This window comes from Sander lucioperca, chromosome 14, assembly GCF_008315115.2.
Source record: "Sander lucioperca isolate FBNREF2018 chromosome 14, SLUC_FBN_1.2, whole genome shotgun sequence".
Lineage (NCBI taxonomy): Eukaryota > Metazoa > Chordata > Actinopteri > Perciformes > Percidae > Sander > Sander lucioperca.
In genome coordinates, this window is record NC_050186.1 from 27415889 (window position 1) to 27431999 (window position 16111).

The 16111-nt window shown below is 40.9% G+C and overlaps 1 protein-coding gene across 3 annotated transcripts in view; it reads left to right on the forward strand.

Annotated features, from left to right (window-relative positions):
* The first annotated feature begins 436 nt into the window (after positions 1-436).
* The window catches only part of vldlr (very low density lipoprotein receptor), a 58668-nt gene continuing 42993 nt past the window's right edge, over positions 437-16111 (forward strand). Inside the window, exons 1-2 of one of the 3 annotated variants that reach the window (XM_031277500.2) lie at positions 437-939; positions 11517-11636. In XM_031277500.2, the coding sequence (XP_031133360.1) occupies positions 819-939; positions 11517-11636 (241 nt within the window). In that variant the 5' untranslated portion in view covers positions 437-818. The remainder of the gene's footprint in view (positions 940-11516; positions 11637-16111) is intronic. The other 2 variants (XM_031277502.2, XM_031277501.2) reach the window with 2 other exon arrangements.

Sequence of the window (16111 nt, forward strand, 5' to 3'; positions counted from 1 at the left end):
TCGAACACACGTTAATAATTCCCTGGTTATATTTTGCAACTGGTCCAGAGTAATTGATAAATAAACTGTAAGTTGATAGATAGATAGTAGATAGATAGATAGATAGATAGTGAGAGAGAGAGAGAGAGAGAGAGAGAGAGAGAGATAGATAGATACTCTATCTATCTATTGATTGAGAATTGCGTAACACTGATTATACATAGTCTAATTTTATCTATCTAATAGATAGATACTCTATCTATCTATTGATTGAAAAATAAATAACCACGAAATATAGATAGAATTGCGTAACACTGATTATACATAGTCTAATTTTATTGAGATTTGTGTGTAAATAGGATCTACTTTTTATCTATCATTTATGCGGATAGTGAAGGGTTAACAATGTTCCAAGAACTCCTGAGAGAGGAAGAGAAATCCTCCTCAGCTGTGACGGACTGTGTAGCACCACTATCAAACCGGTTACCGGGGCCGCTCGCTACCGTCAACTTTAGGGAAATGGATATCAGCTCGAGAGGAGTGAACGGGAGCCCGAACGGCCCCCACTGCGCGTGTGTGTAGAACGAGCTCATAAAGGCGCGTGGTCTTTGCGCTGCGGCCGCCTCCGTTTTATTTCTCACTGCTCCTCTTCGGACGCAGTTCTGTGCTGCTGATCGGTCGGTGGCTTCGGCAGGAGCGGCTGTTCGGTTCTGTTCTGCTCGGTGTACATGAGCGCTCGTGTCTGTTGTCTGTATGTGTGATTTGCGCGTGAACCGGCAGAATCAAAGTAGAAGCAGGCCAGCGCGAGCCAGCAAGAAAGGCAGGCAGGCAGGGCAGAGATGCAGCCCGCGAGCGCTCAGCTAGCCACCGTGCGTACACTGCAAGAGATGGTCACGTCCACACCGGGGATCTTCCTGCTGCCCATGCTAATATGTCTCCAGCACTGCATTAACGTCCATGGTAAGTCTCGAGTCCTCTCTCTCTCTCTGTGTGTGTGTGTGTGTGTGTGTATTTGTTCGCTTATGTATGTGTGTGTGTGTGTGTTGGGAAACACGCACCGTGTCCTGTGAGGTTAGCTAACGTTGCCGAGCTGTACACCTGTCTCGGCTGCTCCTTGAGGGAATGACCGTGCTTGGCTACACCTTGGGCTAATCAACCTGGCTCTTCTTCCTCTTTTTAGCATAGAAACCTCTTAGGTAACATAATTTGGGGGCTTAAATTAATCATGTTCTGCCTTGTGCGTGCTTTACATGTATTTATAAGGAATGTGTTCGTCCTTAAATTAGTAATGTATGTAGCTTGAGTGTTTCAGCTCAATATCTGTCTCTGGAAATGAAAGGGAAAAGGGGGCGGGTGGATGGAGAGGCCCGTGTGGTTTGTGTTGCCTGCTGTACAGCACTGCTTGTCGCCGCTCATTCCTGGCCAATTAGCCCTGCGGTCAATTAACGTTAATTTTCCGCCCTGAAAACACACAGTCCTTCCGAATAAACGCCTGGGTATTGTACTGTTTTGGTGGTTGTGCGTGTCCTGATTTCTCATTCACTTCCGCTGTGGGATTTTTCTTCTGCCTTCACCACCCCCAGCGAGGTTGGTAATTTATTTATTTACTCCTAAGTGGAAACCGACAGCGGGAGTGGGGTGGCAGGGAGAAGGATAAAGGGGTTACAGTGGACTGATGTATAGCGATAAAAACGGGGTATGAAGCAGCACCGCAGTCCCGGTAGGGGGGCAGCAGGTGAGGAGTGACCGGCCAATTACCGACCGCAGGTGAACCCAATGAGGGCCTATATATTCACATTTGGGATTCTGAAAGCAGCAAATGTTGGGTGCTTTAGCTTGATGATTTAGTTATATAAAAATGTTTTTACTTGATCAACTAATTAATTGCACTAATTCACATCCTAAATGTTATATTAAATATGTTGCCAACCAGCCCTGATCCAAGAATATCTATCGCTTAGTGAAAAATATTTTATATAGTTTGTTAGTTTAAATAATTTGTATTTACCAGTGTTTTTCCCTATTAGGGAACTTATTTGGCAGGGGGTTTAGGGGTCCTCCCTCAAGAAAATATTTCGTTTTTTTTAAATCTAAAAATGCAATTTCACATTTTGGACCATTGTTATCACCATATCTGTTTCTAAAACTGTGACACAGACAGATAATACAAATGAACACTCAAAAAGCTTAAAGACAAAACTTGCTAAATAAGTCCACTGGGGACAAACTACAATCATTAGATGTGAGAAAAGTATTTAGGTTACATTTATTCAGCTTAGGTGGTGCCCAAAACGGCTTCGGTGCTGCATCTAAGCCTTATAGTGGTATAGTGTAAACCCTACAATTGAAGAGACCCTTCTTGGTTAAGTTAAATTGTGATATGTAGTTACTTTGCACTTGCCTAATGTTTGTTCCCACCTTATGGGCTGCTTAGAAGATTGGCTACAATCCGAGGATTTTGCTATCTGAGTTGGAAATAGAACTGTGGGACCTTTCTTACCCCAGGTACATAGTTTTTATTAATGCAGTTACACTCATTTCAGCAGTAGTTTGCACGCAGGCTAAATCATATTTCAGCAGTATTTTTCGTGCAGGCTAAATTATGTAACTGCTCAGAGAGGCAGAAAGCTGTGTTGGCTGCCTGCGTCTTACACAGATCAGTCTCTCGAATTCCTACCTACTGTGGAAAATGGCCTTTGAGACGGTGAATCAAAACTAGTCCTTATAATGTGCACACACTCCCCCATAACATGCATACACCCACCACCTCTTTCTCATTCTCAGCGGGAAACCAAACCCAAACACACATGTACGCACACACGGATTGAGATTGTGTGAGCCTGTTTGAACAAGACGTAACGCAAATTGGATAGCGGCAAGAACAACAGCAGCAGCAGCAGCAGCAACAACGCTGGCCTGATTAAAATGGATGTATTTTTCCTCCACGGTTACTGTGATACCATGCTAGACCCAGATCTGCAGCTATATGAGGGGAGGGGGGGGGCTGTGTGTGTTGGTTCTTGAAGTGGGCGGAGTGGTGGCCAGAGGGAGGAGGAGTAGTACACTGCAACCAGTTTCTGTTACTGGGGAAAATTGCATTACCATGACCTCCAGCGTGACAGCGTTTTTATAAAGCGCACAATGATCTATTATTTTGGGAGGTAGACGGTTCACTCAGCCCCACGCCTGTTGAATCTATGATTTGAAATCCACGGGGAGTACAAGCAGGTGGATAATTAGCATGTGGAATAATCTGTCATTTCAAACTCGAGCCTTTTAGTGAAGGAGAGAGTTTGCTCTTTCGGGTTAATATAGACCTACAGTATGATCAACACGTGCATGCAATAACACTGACTTCCACATTTAAGATGGTGGTCTAGGGCTGTGCAATTTATTGGAATTTTAATCGCGGTTACGATTTGGGCTCCTAATGATCACAAAAACGAAATAATTGAGAAACTACGTTTTGCGTGTAAACTCTTATTTTGTCTTATGTTCTGAATAAAAACCTGTTTTATAAAGGGAAATTTCACAGTTCTAGGTGTTTTGACTGTTTTAACCTTTTCACTGTTTTTTTTATTTTTATTTCAATATATGCAACATCTTTCCAAAAGTCAGTTATACTGTTAAATCATTTTTTTTTTCCAATAATTGAGCAGCCCTACTATAGTAGTTGTTAGGACAAAAATCAGATTTTAAGAATTGTTATGCTTAATATGAGAAATGTTTTGGAAAGTCACAACATTGCAAGTTGTAATACTTTCACAATAAATTCCCAATATTTTGAGAGTGATTCTGAAGCTGTTCTGTGATCACACGTCACGGTCTTGCTGTATGACCAAAATGGAGTCAAACATCCTCCACATAAAGTACACAAACCTGTTTTCTACGTGGTTCTGGATTCACCAAATTCTATCTAGTTCATGTTTCTTGAGGTTTGAACTTTTTTAGAAATGTGTTATTGAAATGGTACTGTGCAGCTATTACAATATATTGCTGCATCTAGCTTTCCAAAATCCTTTTAGTTAGCTGATGTGTTCTTGGTCCTCGTGAACTAATCTTGCAAGAATGTATGCAAAACGACAACAAAAAAGGCACACAAAGGATCTTTGAAGGAATAGAAGCAGTGACCTTTTTTTTCATGCCTTTTGCAAGAAAAAGTGCTGAAAGCTTTCTCAGCCGTTACGTGGCAGCACTATCGGTGTACAGTTTGGAGTGTTTCGACTTCAGATGTCAGCTAAAAATTGAGTCTGACACCGCGGGGAAAAGGAGAATACTCTTGTACGGGTTTGTATACTTCAGGTTACTATCGGAATCTGTTATTGTGCTGATTGGATCAAAGTGCAGGGTGTGCAGTTTTCCTGACTAAGTCAAAGAGACGCTAGAATAGTAACCCCCAGAGAAAACACCCTTAAAGAACCAAGATGCAGGCATATATCATTCTCTGCAACTGGGGTGCTTGGTTACAGTGGCTTTGCATGTTGCATCATGTTAACTTCATCTCACATTTGCTTTACACTACAGCAAACCATTTTGTACAGGGTGTCCTAGTACTGGGGCTGCACAATACATCACTTATTTATTGCGATATCAACTGGCGCAATAACCATATTGTTAGTTGAATAAAAATATCAGTAGAAAACTGCCTTTTTTACATTCCATTTAATGCTCCAGTTGAATAAAATGTTAAATTATGTTCTTTTTGTCTTAAATTCAACAAGCAATTTGTTGTATTGTAGCAGAATACTGAAAGCAGTAGAAATACAGAACTGAGTACACTTTAACATCTGTTTATCGCAAGTAATATCGTTATTGCGCTATTCAACGGTATCGCATATTTTCCTCGTATCGTGCAGCCCTGATGATTACAGTAGGTACTGAACAGAGTAACACTAACCTGCCATCTTACCATGCAGTACATGGCTTTGGTATTGGTCCCAAAACTGTGGTTTTATTAGCACAGCGCTGTAGCCGCCCTTGTGAATTACAAAAACAAACATGGGGGAACATTGATGGATGGACTCAGCAAAAATGAACTGCTGAATATCTGAGATTTTGTTTTATCTTGAAAACCCTGCTGCGCCTTTTTATGATACGTCTGCGCTTCACGTGGTGATGTTGTTTTTGATCGACACAGGACTGAGCCGTCACCGGGCGCCTGAGGCCCTCTCCATATGATCATTCTCGCTCCGTCAGCATTAAATGTACGTCCGCAGTAATCACTAGGTCAGGCTGATGGATGAGTCAGGACTTGTTGTGAAATATTTCCCTGATGTAGCAGCTCATGATGATGACTGGTGCGTGTTGGCTACACTTTGGCTTTTCTGTGGTATTTTAGAGTTTGTGCTTTTGCAGCATAGTTTGAGTAAGTGGTTTTCAAAAGTAAACCATGATAGTGACCGCTGCGCAAGGTCACCAATGTGAATGGATAATTTTGTTATGAAATTGCATGCAATTTGTAGACTGGCCATGTTTTTATGCATTTGTGTGGAAAGAAACGCTCAGCGCCACCGGAAAATCACAAGCGCGAAAAGGTCTGGTTTTTTTTTCTTTGTTTTTTTCAGCAGTCCGCCTCCCTCTCATCCACAGCCGCTATATTTTACACTCACGGCTGGCGCTGATAAGCCAGCTAAGCTGCTCAGTTTTGATTAGACCTGAACACTTTGCTGTGAAGCTAGAAGATGTGAAGATGACCATCACAAAACGGAGAGAAAAAAACAGACGGAAGGTATTTGTCTGTTACTTTTGAAGTAACAATCGACAGATTGATCGCTAATCAAATAGTTGCAGCGCCCTGTGGAGGTACTTGAAGAAATGTTCTGTCTGTCTCCCTGTTATCTGTCTGTATGGCAGTGGTTATTTGTGTGATGGGTTGATGATCAGGTAGGTACGCTGTGATCCATTAAGCTTTGATTGTGGTGATTGAAATGCTACTGTGGACGAAAGGTCGTCGGCGTAGTCTCTGTTCTGTAACGTGACTGGTGTGAGTACAGCTGTAGTCTTGTTGAATGGAAGTCTGTAGGCTGTTGGCTGTTTATTGACCTCCTCCTGTGCTGAGGACTTAGTGGACTCGTATCAGGCGTGCCAAATATGTTCTGTTTACAGTGGTGTTTAATCAAAGGAAGCAAATCCTCACATTTGTGAAGCTGAAACCAGATGTTTATGCTTGATGAATGACTTAAACAATTTAATGGATTATAAAAAAATTGTTAAAGATGAATTCTCTTGACTGTAGGTTCCATAACTGGCCAAAGCTACATAGTAGGGCTGCACGATATTAGGAAAATATCTAGGGCTGAAACGATTCCTCGAGTAACTCGAATAATTCGATTTTACTTTAAATCCTCGATGCAAAACTGATTTGCCTCGAAGCTTCGTTCAAACAATGTTAGAAACGTATCGCTCACGGTGTTTCCGCGCGGATGATTGTTACGGTCTCACAGCAGTCTGACGCTGCTGGCGACACACGCCATGAAACTGACGGAGCGGTTTACAAAATGAGAGAGCGTAAATGGTGAGGGGCTAAGAAGAGCCAGGCTGGAGAAAACCACAAGTGTTCAAAGTTTGGAATCGATTTCAAACGTAATTGATTGCGATTTTAATTGTGCGGCCCTACTACATAGTCTGTAGAACCATAGATTTGGTAACGTTGGCACAGCTTCAGTCATGCAGGTCTTTGTTAAAGGCCTGAAGCTCCTCAGGTTCCAATCAAACAGCGATGTTTCTCTCTCCCTTAAGGAGCTGCTGACCCACTTAAAACGGTTCCCTTCATAATGGCGTTTCAGTGACTAAATGCAGTTCTTGGAGACTTTTTTTTTTTTTTTTTTTTCTTCTTCCATTCTGACAAATCCCTGCAATCCTTTTGGCCCGAAAAGGATTTTGGCAATCGCCCTAAATGTTGTAAATGTAAATGGGAAACTTTTGACCCTCTTTTAATGAAAAGTAGTTGACCACTCAGTGGCAAAGCGATACGTGCGTCCTTCTGTGCTCCATTTCCCCACAGTCCAGACTAAAGCAGTCGTCAAGGTCAGACAGTGTTATTTAAAGGCCTGGAGCCTTCCCTGTCTCCACTACCACAGACTGCACTGCAAACACTGCTTTCTACTACGTGGAATTGAATCTTTGACAGTTTTTGTTTCCACTGTAGTTTCACTTATTTCCACATGAGAACAGAAAATATGAACTGCTTTCAGTGTTTACCAAATGAGAATCAAATGCAGATACACTTCGACTTAAGTGCATGATTCTGCTGCGACGCTTTTTGTCTTTCAAATATCTCATGAACCGTTCCGATCTACTTCACACTTGGTTTTCGTAGGTACCCTATGAACTTGGTGTTTGGAATTCTGTTTGGACAGCATTGGATATTGGACATTAATGAACTCTAAAACTAAACTGCCACACAATAAAGGTTGAGAAAAAAAAAAACGCTGCCATAACGCTGGCTCTCCCGCGTTTACCCTTCACAATAAAAGCCCATCAGAAATTCACTCTGAGCATTCCGCTAACGGGAAACTCACTAAAAAGGCATTTTGTTGCAGACACAGATAAAACAAAAGCCAGCCAAAATATCATATGAAGTTGCTGTGAGCTGTCAATTCACAACTTAAGCAGGCCGCAAAAAATGTCATCTCGGAGCTGAGCGGCCTTCCTCCGTACGGTTGACTCCCATCTTTGCCAGTCCAATGTGGGTCAGTCTCTGTACTTGGTCCGGTTCTGGTGGTTGATGAATGCATATTTTTTTAAAACAAGTCGCTATATAAACTCATGAATGTCTCACTGGAAACATCTAAAATGTCAAAACAACTATTCTTCATGCCAGTCATTCATCCAGTCCTCTGTCCTCCCTGATGATTTTTCAAAAGGCTCTGTTCTTACACATTTAGGGATTCTTAAAACGTCTAAGCTGCAGTTTGCTTGTAAACCAACTACCTTCCTCCTTGACCACCAACTAGCTACACTTTTTAAAGATCTCTGGCCATCTGTGGACCTACAATGCTGAACATTTGTCAATTTATGACTCACGACTGGTGCTGTCTCCACTAGCTTTAAGAATGCTGTGGTTAAATCTCTACTTAAAAAAAAAAAAAGAAACACACCTTGATTCAAGGTTTCTAAGTAATTATTAGCCAGTTTCTAACCTTCCATTCTTTTCAAAAGTATTAAAGGGTTGCAGCAACTTTCAGTCAACATTCAAAAGTAATTTTTAACATTTTCAATCTGCTTTCAAGGCCTATTGCTCCACTGAAACTGCACTTACTTAAGTGGTAAAAGATCTGGGGTGCAGGGTAGCTCACCTGCTAAAGCCATTAGCGTCGTTTTGGTGCCTAAAGTTAACGGCCGGCAGCACGTGGTGCCATGTACCTGGCTCAAAGCCCCCTATTCTTGGGTAACTAAACCACCAACCGCCGCTGATGCAACAAAGCTCGGTAGACGGCGTCACGGTTTTTCGAGTTCTTACACTGCTCGAGTAGCCATGACGGTCTCTATCAAGTCAGTTTTAACATGAAAATTGCTTTGCCTGTAATGTCTTTTCACATTCCCTCCATAGAGATTTAGCAGCCTACTTTTAAGTAATAGCAACAGTAAACATTTGTTACACTATTATTATGGTTAAACTTTGCAATTAATCTGCGGTTTACATGCATTCCGAATCGTTTAATGTTGATCCTTAAGGAACACGAATCAACTATGGTCCGTTACACAACTAAGAGCTATGGTATGGTAGACCTACTAAAGCAGGTTTGATTGCAACTCACGGCCCTTTGCTGCATGTTATCCCCTCTCTCTCTCTTCTCCCTTTCCTGTTTTATGTATACCTGTCCTATTAAATACAAGGCAAAGACAAATCTTTAAAAGTGATTAAGTGGTAAATATTTGCTAAGATTCCACCTCGGTGCTTCTGGGACTGGATCTTACTGCAGCTTTTGATAATATAGTTCACCTAAACGGATTAGAACATCAATTCGGCTTTTGGCCTATTTTAAGAAACGCTATAGAGTAGGGCTGGGCAATATCTATATTATATCGACATAGATGTATGAGGCTAGAGATCGTCTTACATTTTGGATATCGTGATATGACACACGTGTTGTCTTTTCCTGGTTTTAAAGGCTGCATTACAGTGAAGTGATGTCATTTTATGGACTTACCAGACTTACTTGCGGTTTTATAATTTGCCATGGTATCCACATTATTGGTGATTTTATTTATCAAAACTCTCATTGTGTAAATATTTGTGAAAGCACCAATAGTCAACCCTTCAATATCGCCACAATATCAACCTTGATGTATTTGGTCAAAAATATCGTGATATTTGATTTTCTCCATATCTCCCAGCTCTACTCTAGTGTCTGTTAGATTGCTGTTGTTGGTACCGTTCTTTCTAAAGTCAGTGAGCCATTATTATTTAATCAAATTAAAAGTCACGCATTTGGTTTTACCTAGTTATGAATAATGGACAAAAAAACAATCCTCCTAGGTTCCGTCTTTTTCCTCTACCTCAGTTTCTGTACATCTGATGTCCTTCAGACGACTGTTGAACAGATGTTACCCCGTAGACATTCAGGACATTTAGGACACTGAGGCATATTTCACTAAAATATTGATGTCACTTCATCATCAGTTGCAAATGCAAACACAGGGTTTCAGTGCAGACATCAGCAGTGTGCGTCTCAAGTGCTCAAACCCAATATTATTGGAGGAAGGGTTTTCTCTCCTGTTTATAGAGCTGTTTAGATTAACAGACTGTATGAATAGTGACTTGCACAAGTGGAGCTGGATGGAACGTTTCACCGCAATTCCTGAATGTCGAGGTGTAGCAGTAAGGGCTGGCTATCGTTTTAAAAATATTCTGTACCAATACGTGACTTCAATACCGGTTCCTTAACGATACTTTTCGATACCAATTTAATAAAACAAAAATAAATTACAACATTACACATTACGGCACAAATATTTTGTTATATTTCAGTTCCTACTACGTGAGCCCCGTATCTCTGTGCGTAACGTAGTTTTTCCTGTGTGTCTCTACGACGTGTAATGTTAGAAAGCCCATTGCAGACATTATTAGATCTTGGTAGAAGCATGCCGCATGCTTACTGGCACACTGACGCTGATGAGATTTACTCCTTAGGTATTAAAATTGGGTATTGAATGACAAGGCATTTTTCGGTACTCGATACGTTAGAGGCAATTTGGTCGGTGCCTAAAAAGTATTGAATTCAGTACTGTTGAGGATTTCCTCCTCTGTGTCCCCCCCCCCCCCCCCCCCCCTTTTGGGACAAGGTGTCTGACTCCAAACAAAAGACCTATATATCCCCCGCACATTTTTTAAACTGGAATTACGGTGATCCTAAGCAAGAGCCGAATAAGACGATAAGATAAAGTCAGATACATTTGTTTAATCAGTCAATCATCTGAGTTTCATTAGATTTGTGGGATCACAAGCCACGTAGAGACTAAATTTCCCTAGCAACAGACAAAATCCAGGTCCACGTAGAGCTGGGCAATATATTGATGTTATATCGATATCGTGATATGAGACTAGATATCGTCAAGTTCTGTCTTTTGCTGGTTTTAAAGGCTGCATTACAGTAAAGTCATTTTCTGAACTTACCAGACTGTTCTAGCTGTTCTATTATTTGCCTTTACCCACTTAGTCATTATATCAACATTATTGATGATTATTTATCTAAAATCTAATTGTGTTAGATTATTTTATTTATTATTGTTAAGTTATTTTGTTAAAGCACCAATTGTCAACCCTACAATATCATCACAGCATCGACATTGAGGTACTTGGTCAAAAATATTGTGATATCTGATTTTCTGCATATCGTCCAGCCCTAGGTCCACGTATCTCTAGACGGTCAGACCTCGTGAGTCCCGATCTGTTCTTCCCCTCATCTCTTATACTTTCTTGGGCCCCCTCTTCTTCCACACCGGGACTGCTGTCTTCACACAACACACGCTAGGGTGGGGGCCACTGTATTATCTCTCGTCATCATTTGTTGTTGTTGCCACTGTGACCCTAGCTATCTTATATTTACCGCTTAAGTTGAACCATCTCTGTGTCAGTTTCCTTTGTTTGGGGAACCACCGTCTCTGACAGCACAACTCTGTGCAAGAAGCATACACTAAAACACATTTGGTCTCTTATGGAAACCTTTTTTACATTCTTACATTTATCTGCAAATGGTAAGAACATTATTCTACATTACCCAGCCCTAGTAGCAGAGGTACAGTTGTTAAAAATGTGAAGCAAGTTGGTCAAGAAGCAAGAAGAACTCAACTTTCTGTGGAAATCCAACATGTGGAGCTGGCATATCTCCACAGTGGCTAAGTGGCTGCTGGGATCTGCTGCGTGCCAGCTAGTTCTGCTGGAATTTCAATGCAATTTGTTTCTAAATTTCAGCACGGCAGGGAATGCTGCTAGGACTAAACAAAAAGCAAATTGTAGCTCAACAAATGATTTAAGGGACCGTAATCACTTCAGTTTTTCCTCATACCCCCTCTGTGTCTCTCTTCCTCTGTAGGTACTAAGACGGAATGTGAGGCCAGCCAGTTTCAGTGTGGAAACGGTCGCTGCATCCCGTCCGTCTGGCAGTGCGACGGAGACCAGGACTGCACCGACGGCAGTGACGAGAACTCCTGTGGTGAGATGCTAAACACACAGTGCTAAGGCACCACACACACACACACAAGGTGTAGCCAAGCACGGTCATTCCCTCAAGGAGCAGCCGAGACAGGTGTACAGCTCGGCAACGTTAGCGAACCTCACAGGACACGGTGCGTGTTTCCCAACACACACACATACATAAGCGAACAAATACACACACACACACACACACACACACACACACTCTGAGCACAGATAACTGCATTACTATGACCACGTTTCATGATCCGTTGCACCCCTAAACAATACATTTGTTAGCAGTTTTTAAAGATTTACATCTTTAGTTGGAACCGATGGGCTGAGAGCCACAGGCAGGGGAAAGTCAAAGTATTGAGAGAGGGGCAAACACATTGTTGGGGTCATCTCATGGGATTCTTTTGACAATATATAAAAAAAATAAATAAATTACACCAGTCTTATTCTTTAACTTTCATCGTAAATGCCTTTTCTCACTTGTCCTCAACTTGGAGGAGAGAGAAAAAAGGGGGATTTTTATTAAATAACATTTGAAAAACCTGTATAAACTGAACACCAAAGAACAATATTAACTATGCAAATTATTAACAATATACCTAAGTAAATAAAATAAATAAATGGCCAAAGCTGTAACACTTCTGTTTTCTTTGTAACAAAATACTGTTGAAAAACAAACAGAACTCAACTCCATTGTGGAGATGATTCGAGCATGTTAAAAATTCTTCTTCAATCAACTTTGCTTACATTTATATAGTAAATGAAATGGCTCCTGTTTTACAGGACTGCGCAGGGTCCGAAATTAACACTCGCCAGTCGGCAAATGTGGGGGTGGTTGACACACAAACGCAAAACACTGGCGCACACACCAGCCACCAGCCACTACCTTCTGTTTACTGATAGCTAGTGTTTAACTCAGGCTAATTAATTAGCTAGTAAGGTGTGATTTTTTTTTTTGGCACACAGCCTTCCAAAAGAGAGCACAGGAAACGGAGTCTCTGACACATTTTCCGCACTCCGTGTCTGGGGACAGCTGTCAGGCTTGTTGATGTTCTGTGCATTGTCGGACACTAGGGCTTCGATTAATCTGTCGATTATTTTCTTGATTAACACTAGAACGGCCATGACGGTCATTTTGACCGTTTTGAAATTTATATGTGTAATAACTTTGCTGAATAAAAAAATACAATCCTGCTGCTGCCTGACTTTTCCTAAAAGAGTCTGTATTTTAATTTAAAATTGTTTTTATATACATTACACAAAAGGCAAAGAAAATACAATCACTTTTACCTATTTCGGCCATACACGGTCATATTGACCGCTCAGATTTTCGCGGTATTGTTTTTAATTTTTCGGGCGGTTGAAGATGCATCTTGGTTGCTTAGTAACTACCATAGTCTCTGTCAGAGCAACGTAACTAGCGGTCTCAAGTAACAAGTGTGGGCATCACCGTTGGGCCGAAGGCAAAGCCAGAGTCGGTAACGTAGGCTACTACGGCGTGGATGGACTCGGTTCTGAATCAGAAGAAAAGCACCGGGCGCTCGCTCTGTGAAAGGCGCGGAACACGTAGATGGCCGGTGGCTGTCTTACGTGTTCATATAACTTTATACATCCTCGAACTGGGTGGAATCGTTGCACACATCCTCTCCAAGGACTGCACCAGCAGTAAAATTGTCCGGAGGAAGTTCATGCAGCAACTGGCAGAGGAGCTGAGAGCGGAGTTTATGGAGGAAAAAAGGGCAGCGGCTCACGGTCCGAGCAGCAGCGCACCGCAGCAGACGCCAAAACGGAGGCAGTGCCAGGTTAGGTTATAGCTAAATGTTCAAATAAGATACTTATAATTGTTATTTGGCTGTTATGAGTTAAGCTGAATGAATTTCCACACCACATTTTTCGGGATATAAAGGTATGAAATAGGCTAATTACTGTTTACTATGCCATGATATGAATTATTGAAACACGTATTACTACTCAAATGTATAATTAAACTCGTTAAAATGTACATTTCGGTGTTATTAAGTTTTTCTAAAGATATCCTAATACAATAAAAGATAGCCTTACACAATACATAATACAATATCGCAATTAGGTATTTATCATGAGAGATTATAGAGTTTGGAATCTGGCGGTCAAAATGGCCGCTCACAGCAGTTCTAGTAGTTATGGAATTCCGGCACTTCTAGTGTTAATCGATTAGTTGTTTGATCTATAAAAATGTCAAAACATGGTGAAAAATGTGGATCAGTGTTTCCCAAAGCCTAAGATGATGTCCTCAAATGTCTTGTTTTGTCCAAAACTCAAAGATATTCAGTTTACTGTCACAAAGGAGAGAAGAAACTAGAAGATATTCACATTTAACAAGCTGGAATCAGAAGTCTTTTTTTTTTTTTTTAATAAAATGACTCAAACGATTAATCGATTATCAAAATAGTTGGCAATTAATTTAATAGTTGACAACTAATCGATTAATCGATTCATCGTTGCACCTCTATCGGACACATGCAGCCACTTTCCTGAAACCGCTTGCGGGACTGACACAAGTCCACAGCGGCCCGCGGCGTGTAAGTCCGAGCCGGTCTCCAGCGCCTCCACCTGCAGGTCGTTGGTTGTGGGCCTGCCTGGTATACGCTGACGGCCGATTTAACTCACCAGTCCTCATCAATATAATTTCATGTGTCACGTAGCTCTCCACAAGCAGAAAAAAAGAGGAGCTTAAAACGCAACTTGCGATATGATCTGGACGGGAAGGATAACTGGGAGTTAATTCTGCCTTCTCACAGGTTCGTGGATCAGAGTGTCGCGTTTTCATATCGCATATTGTTACAGCCCTACTGAGAACACAATGTTAACCAATTGTTTGTTTTTTTCTTTTTTTTCTTTTTTTTTTTTGATCAAATTTTATGATGAATACTGCTGCAGTTGGCTATGACTGCTCTGTACATCTGGCCTGGAAAATCTATTATTAATCTAGAGTATTTTTCCTTCATTTTGTCTGTCAGTTACAGTAGGTTATTGCAAATGAGTTTCAGAAAAATGATATGTTTAAATAGCTTCTTTTGTCTGACCAACAGTAGAACCAAAAGAGATTCAGTTGTTGGGGATTTGTTTTTGGGTGGGTGTTTGCACATGCAATTTCATTTATAACATATTTACTAACTGATGCAAAGGCTTTTCTGGTGTTGAAGCAGCACTAAATGATTTTGAGGACTTTTAGTATGGCTTCCTGTAGATTACATCACTTAGAAACCTTCTGAAAACTTTAAAAACACCTTGCTTGTTCTCACTTATTACCTCAGAAAAGTGTCTATATAATGCACTAATACACCCTGCATGAGTCTGATGCACACATGTTCATTGCTTTAATCACACGCATACTGTAGATGGTTCACAGACAGCTGATAGTCAAGCACAACATAATCATTTATTTTAGTGTAAAGTGCCAACAGACAGTATAGAATAGATTGCATGTTCTCACTATTGCACATTTATGCACATAGAGTAGATGTCACATGACATTCAAACCCCTCCATGTTAGTTTGGCCCCACCAGAGACTTCCCAGTGTCCCTTGGGACAGAGTGACCTGGTGATGTGAAGGTTGCAGATAGAGCAGAGCTAAATATGGATACGAGTCATACGACAGAGGTATGTGTGTGTGTGTCCAATACATTTCAGCTCTTTCCATTTTCTTATATTTCTCATCTATCTGGGTCATATGAGACTGGGAGGGAGGACAGAACAAGTGAGGGAAAGCAAGGGAAGGAGGGGAGAAAAAGAACAGCTGATCGTACTGGAGGGCGCTATAAGGGAAAAAAATCCAAATAACCAGAAGACCCCCTAAGATATTAATACATGTAATATCCTGAAATTGAAGTTGGTAACAGATGCATTCCCTGTACTCTAATGGCTCACATACTATATTCAATATAATGTACATTTTCACAGCAGTTCAACACAACAAGCTCAACACTGCTGATTTTCAAAATAAAAGCCTGCCAGAAATGGGAGGGATTATGCACTTTTGTTCGTGCTGTGAAAAAAATATACATCATACTACTTTTATCCAGACAAGGTAAACATGGAGGAAGATGAGTTTACATCCACAGCCAGTCAAATCATTGTTGGTTCTAAAATTCTAAATAAATCAATCAAAGGACAGATTCTTTGGCTAACTGGTCACAGCTAGTTGACATCTTCAACTTGGGAAAGCCGGCTGTAAACAGACTGCAATGTAGCTGTTTTCAACATATAATTCCATGATTACAGTGTTGCAAAATTCTGGGAATTTTCAAAGTTGGAAACTTTCCATGGGACTTAACGGGAGTTAATGGGAATAAACTAAATATTTTTAATATTGCTTGTTATAATACTGTTAGTCTATAACAGGGAACTTAAATGTAGTGGAAAAAACCCCATCTTGCAGCATAACCTTGGTTAAAACCTGATTTAATGCAACTTCAGTTGAATGTCCTCCCTATATT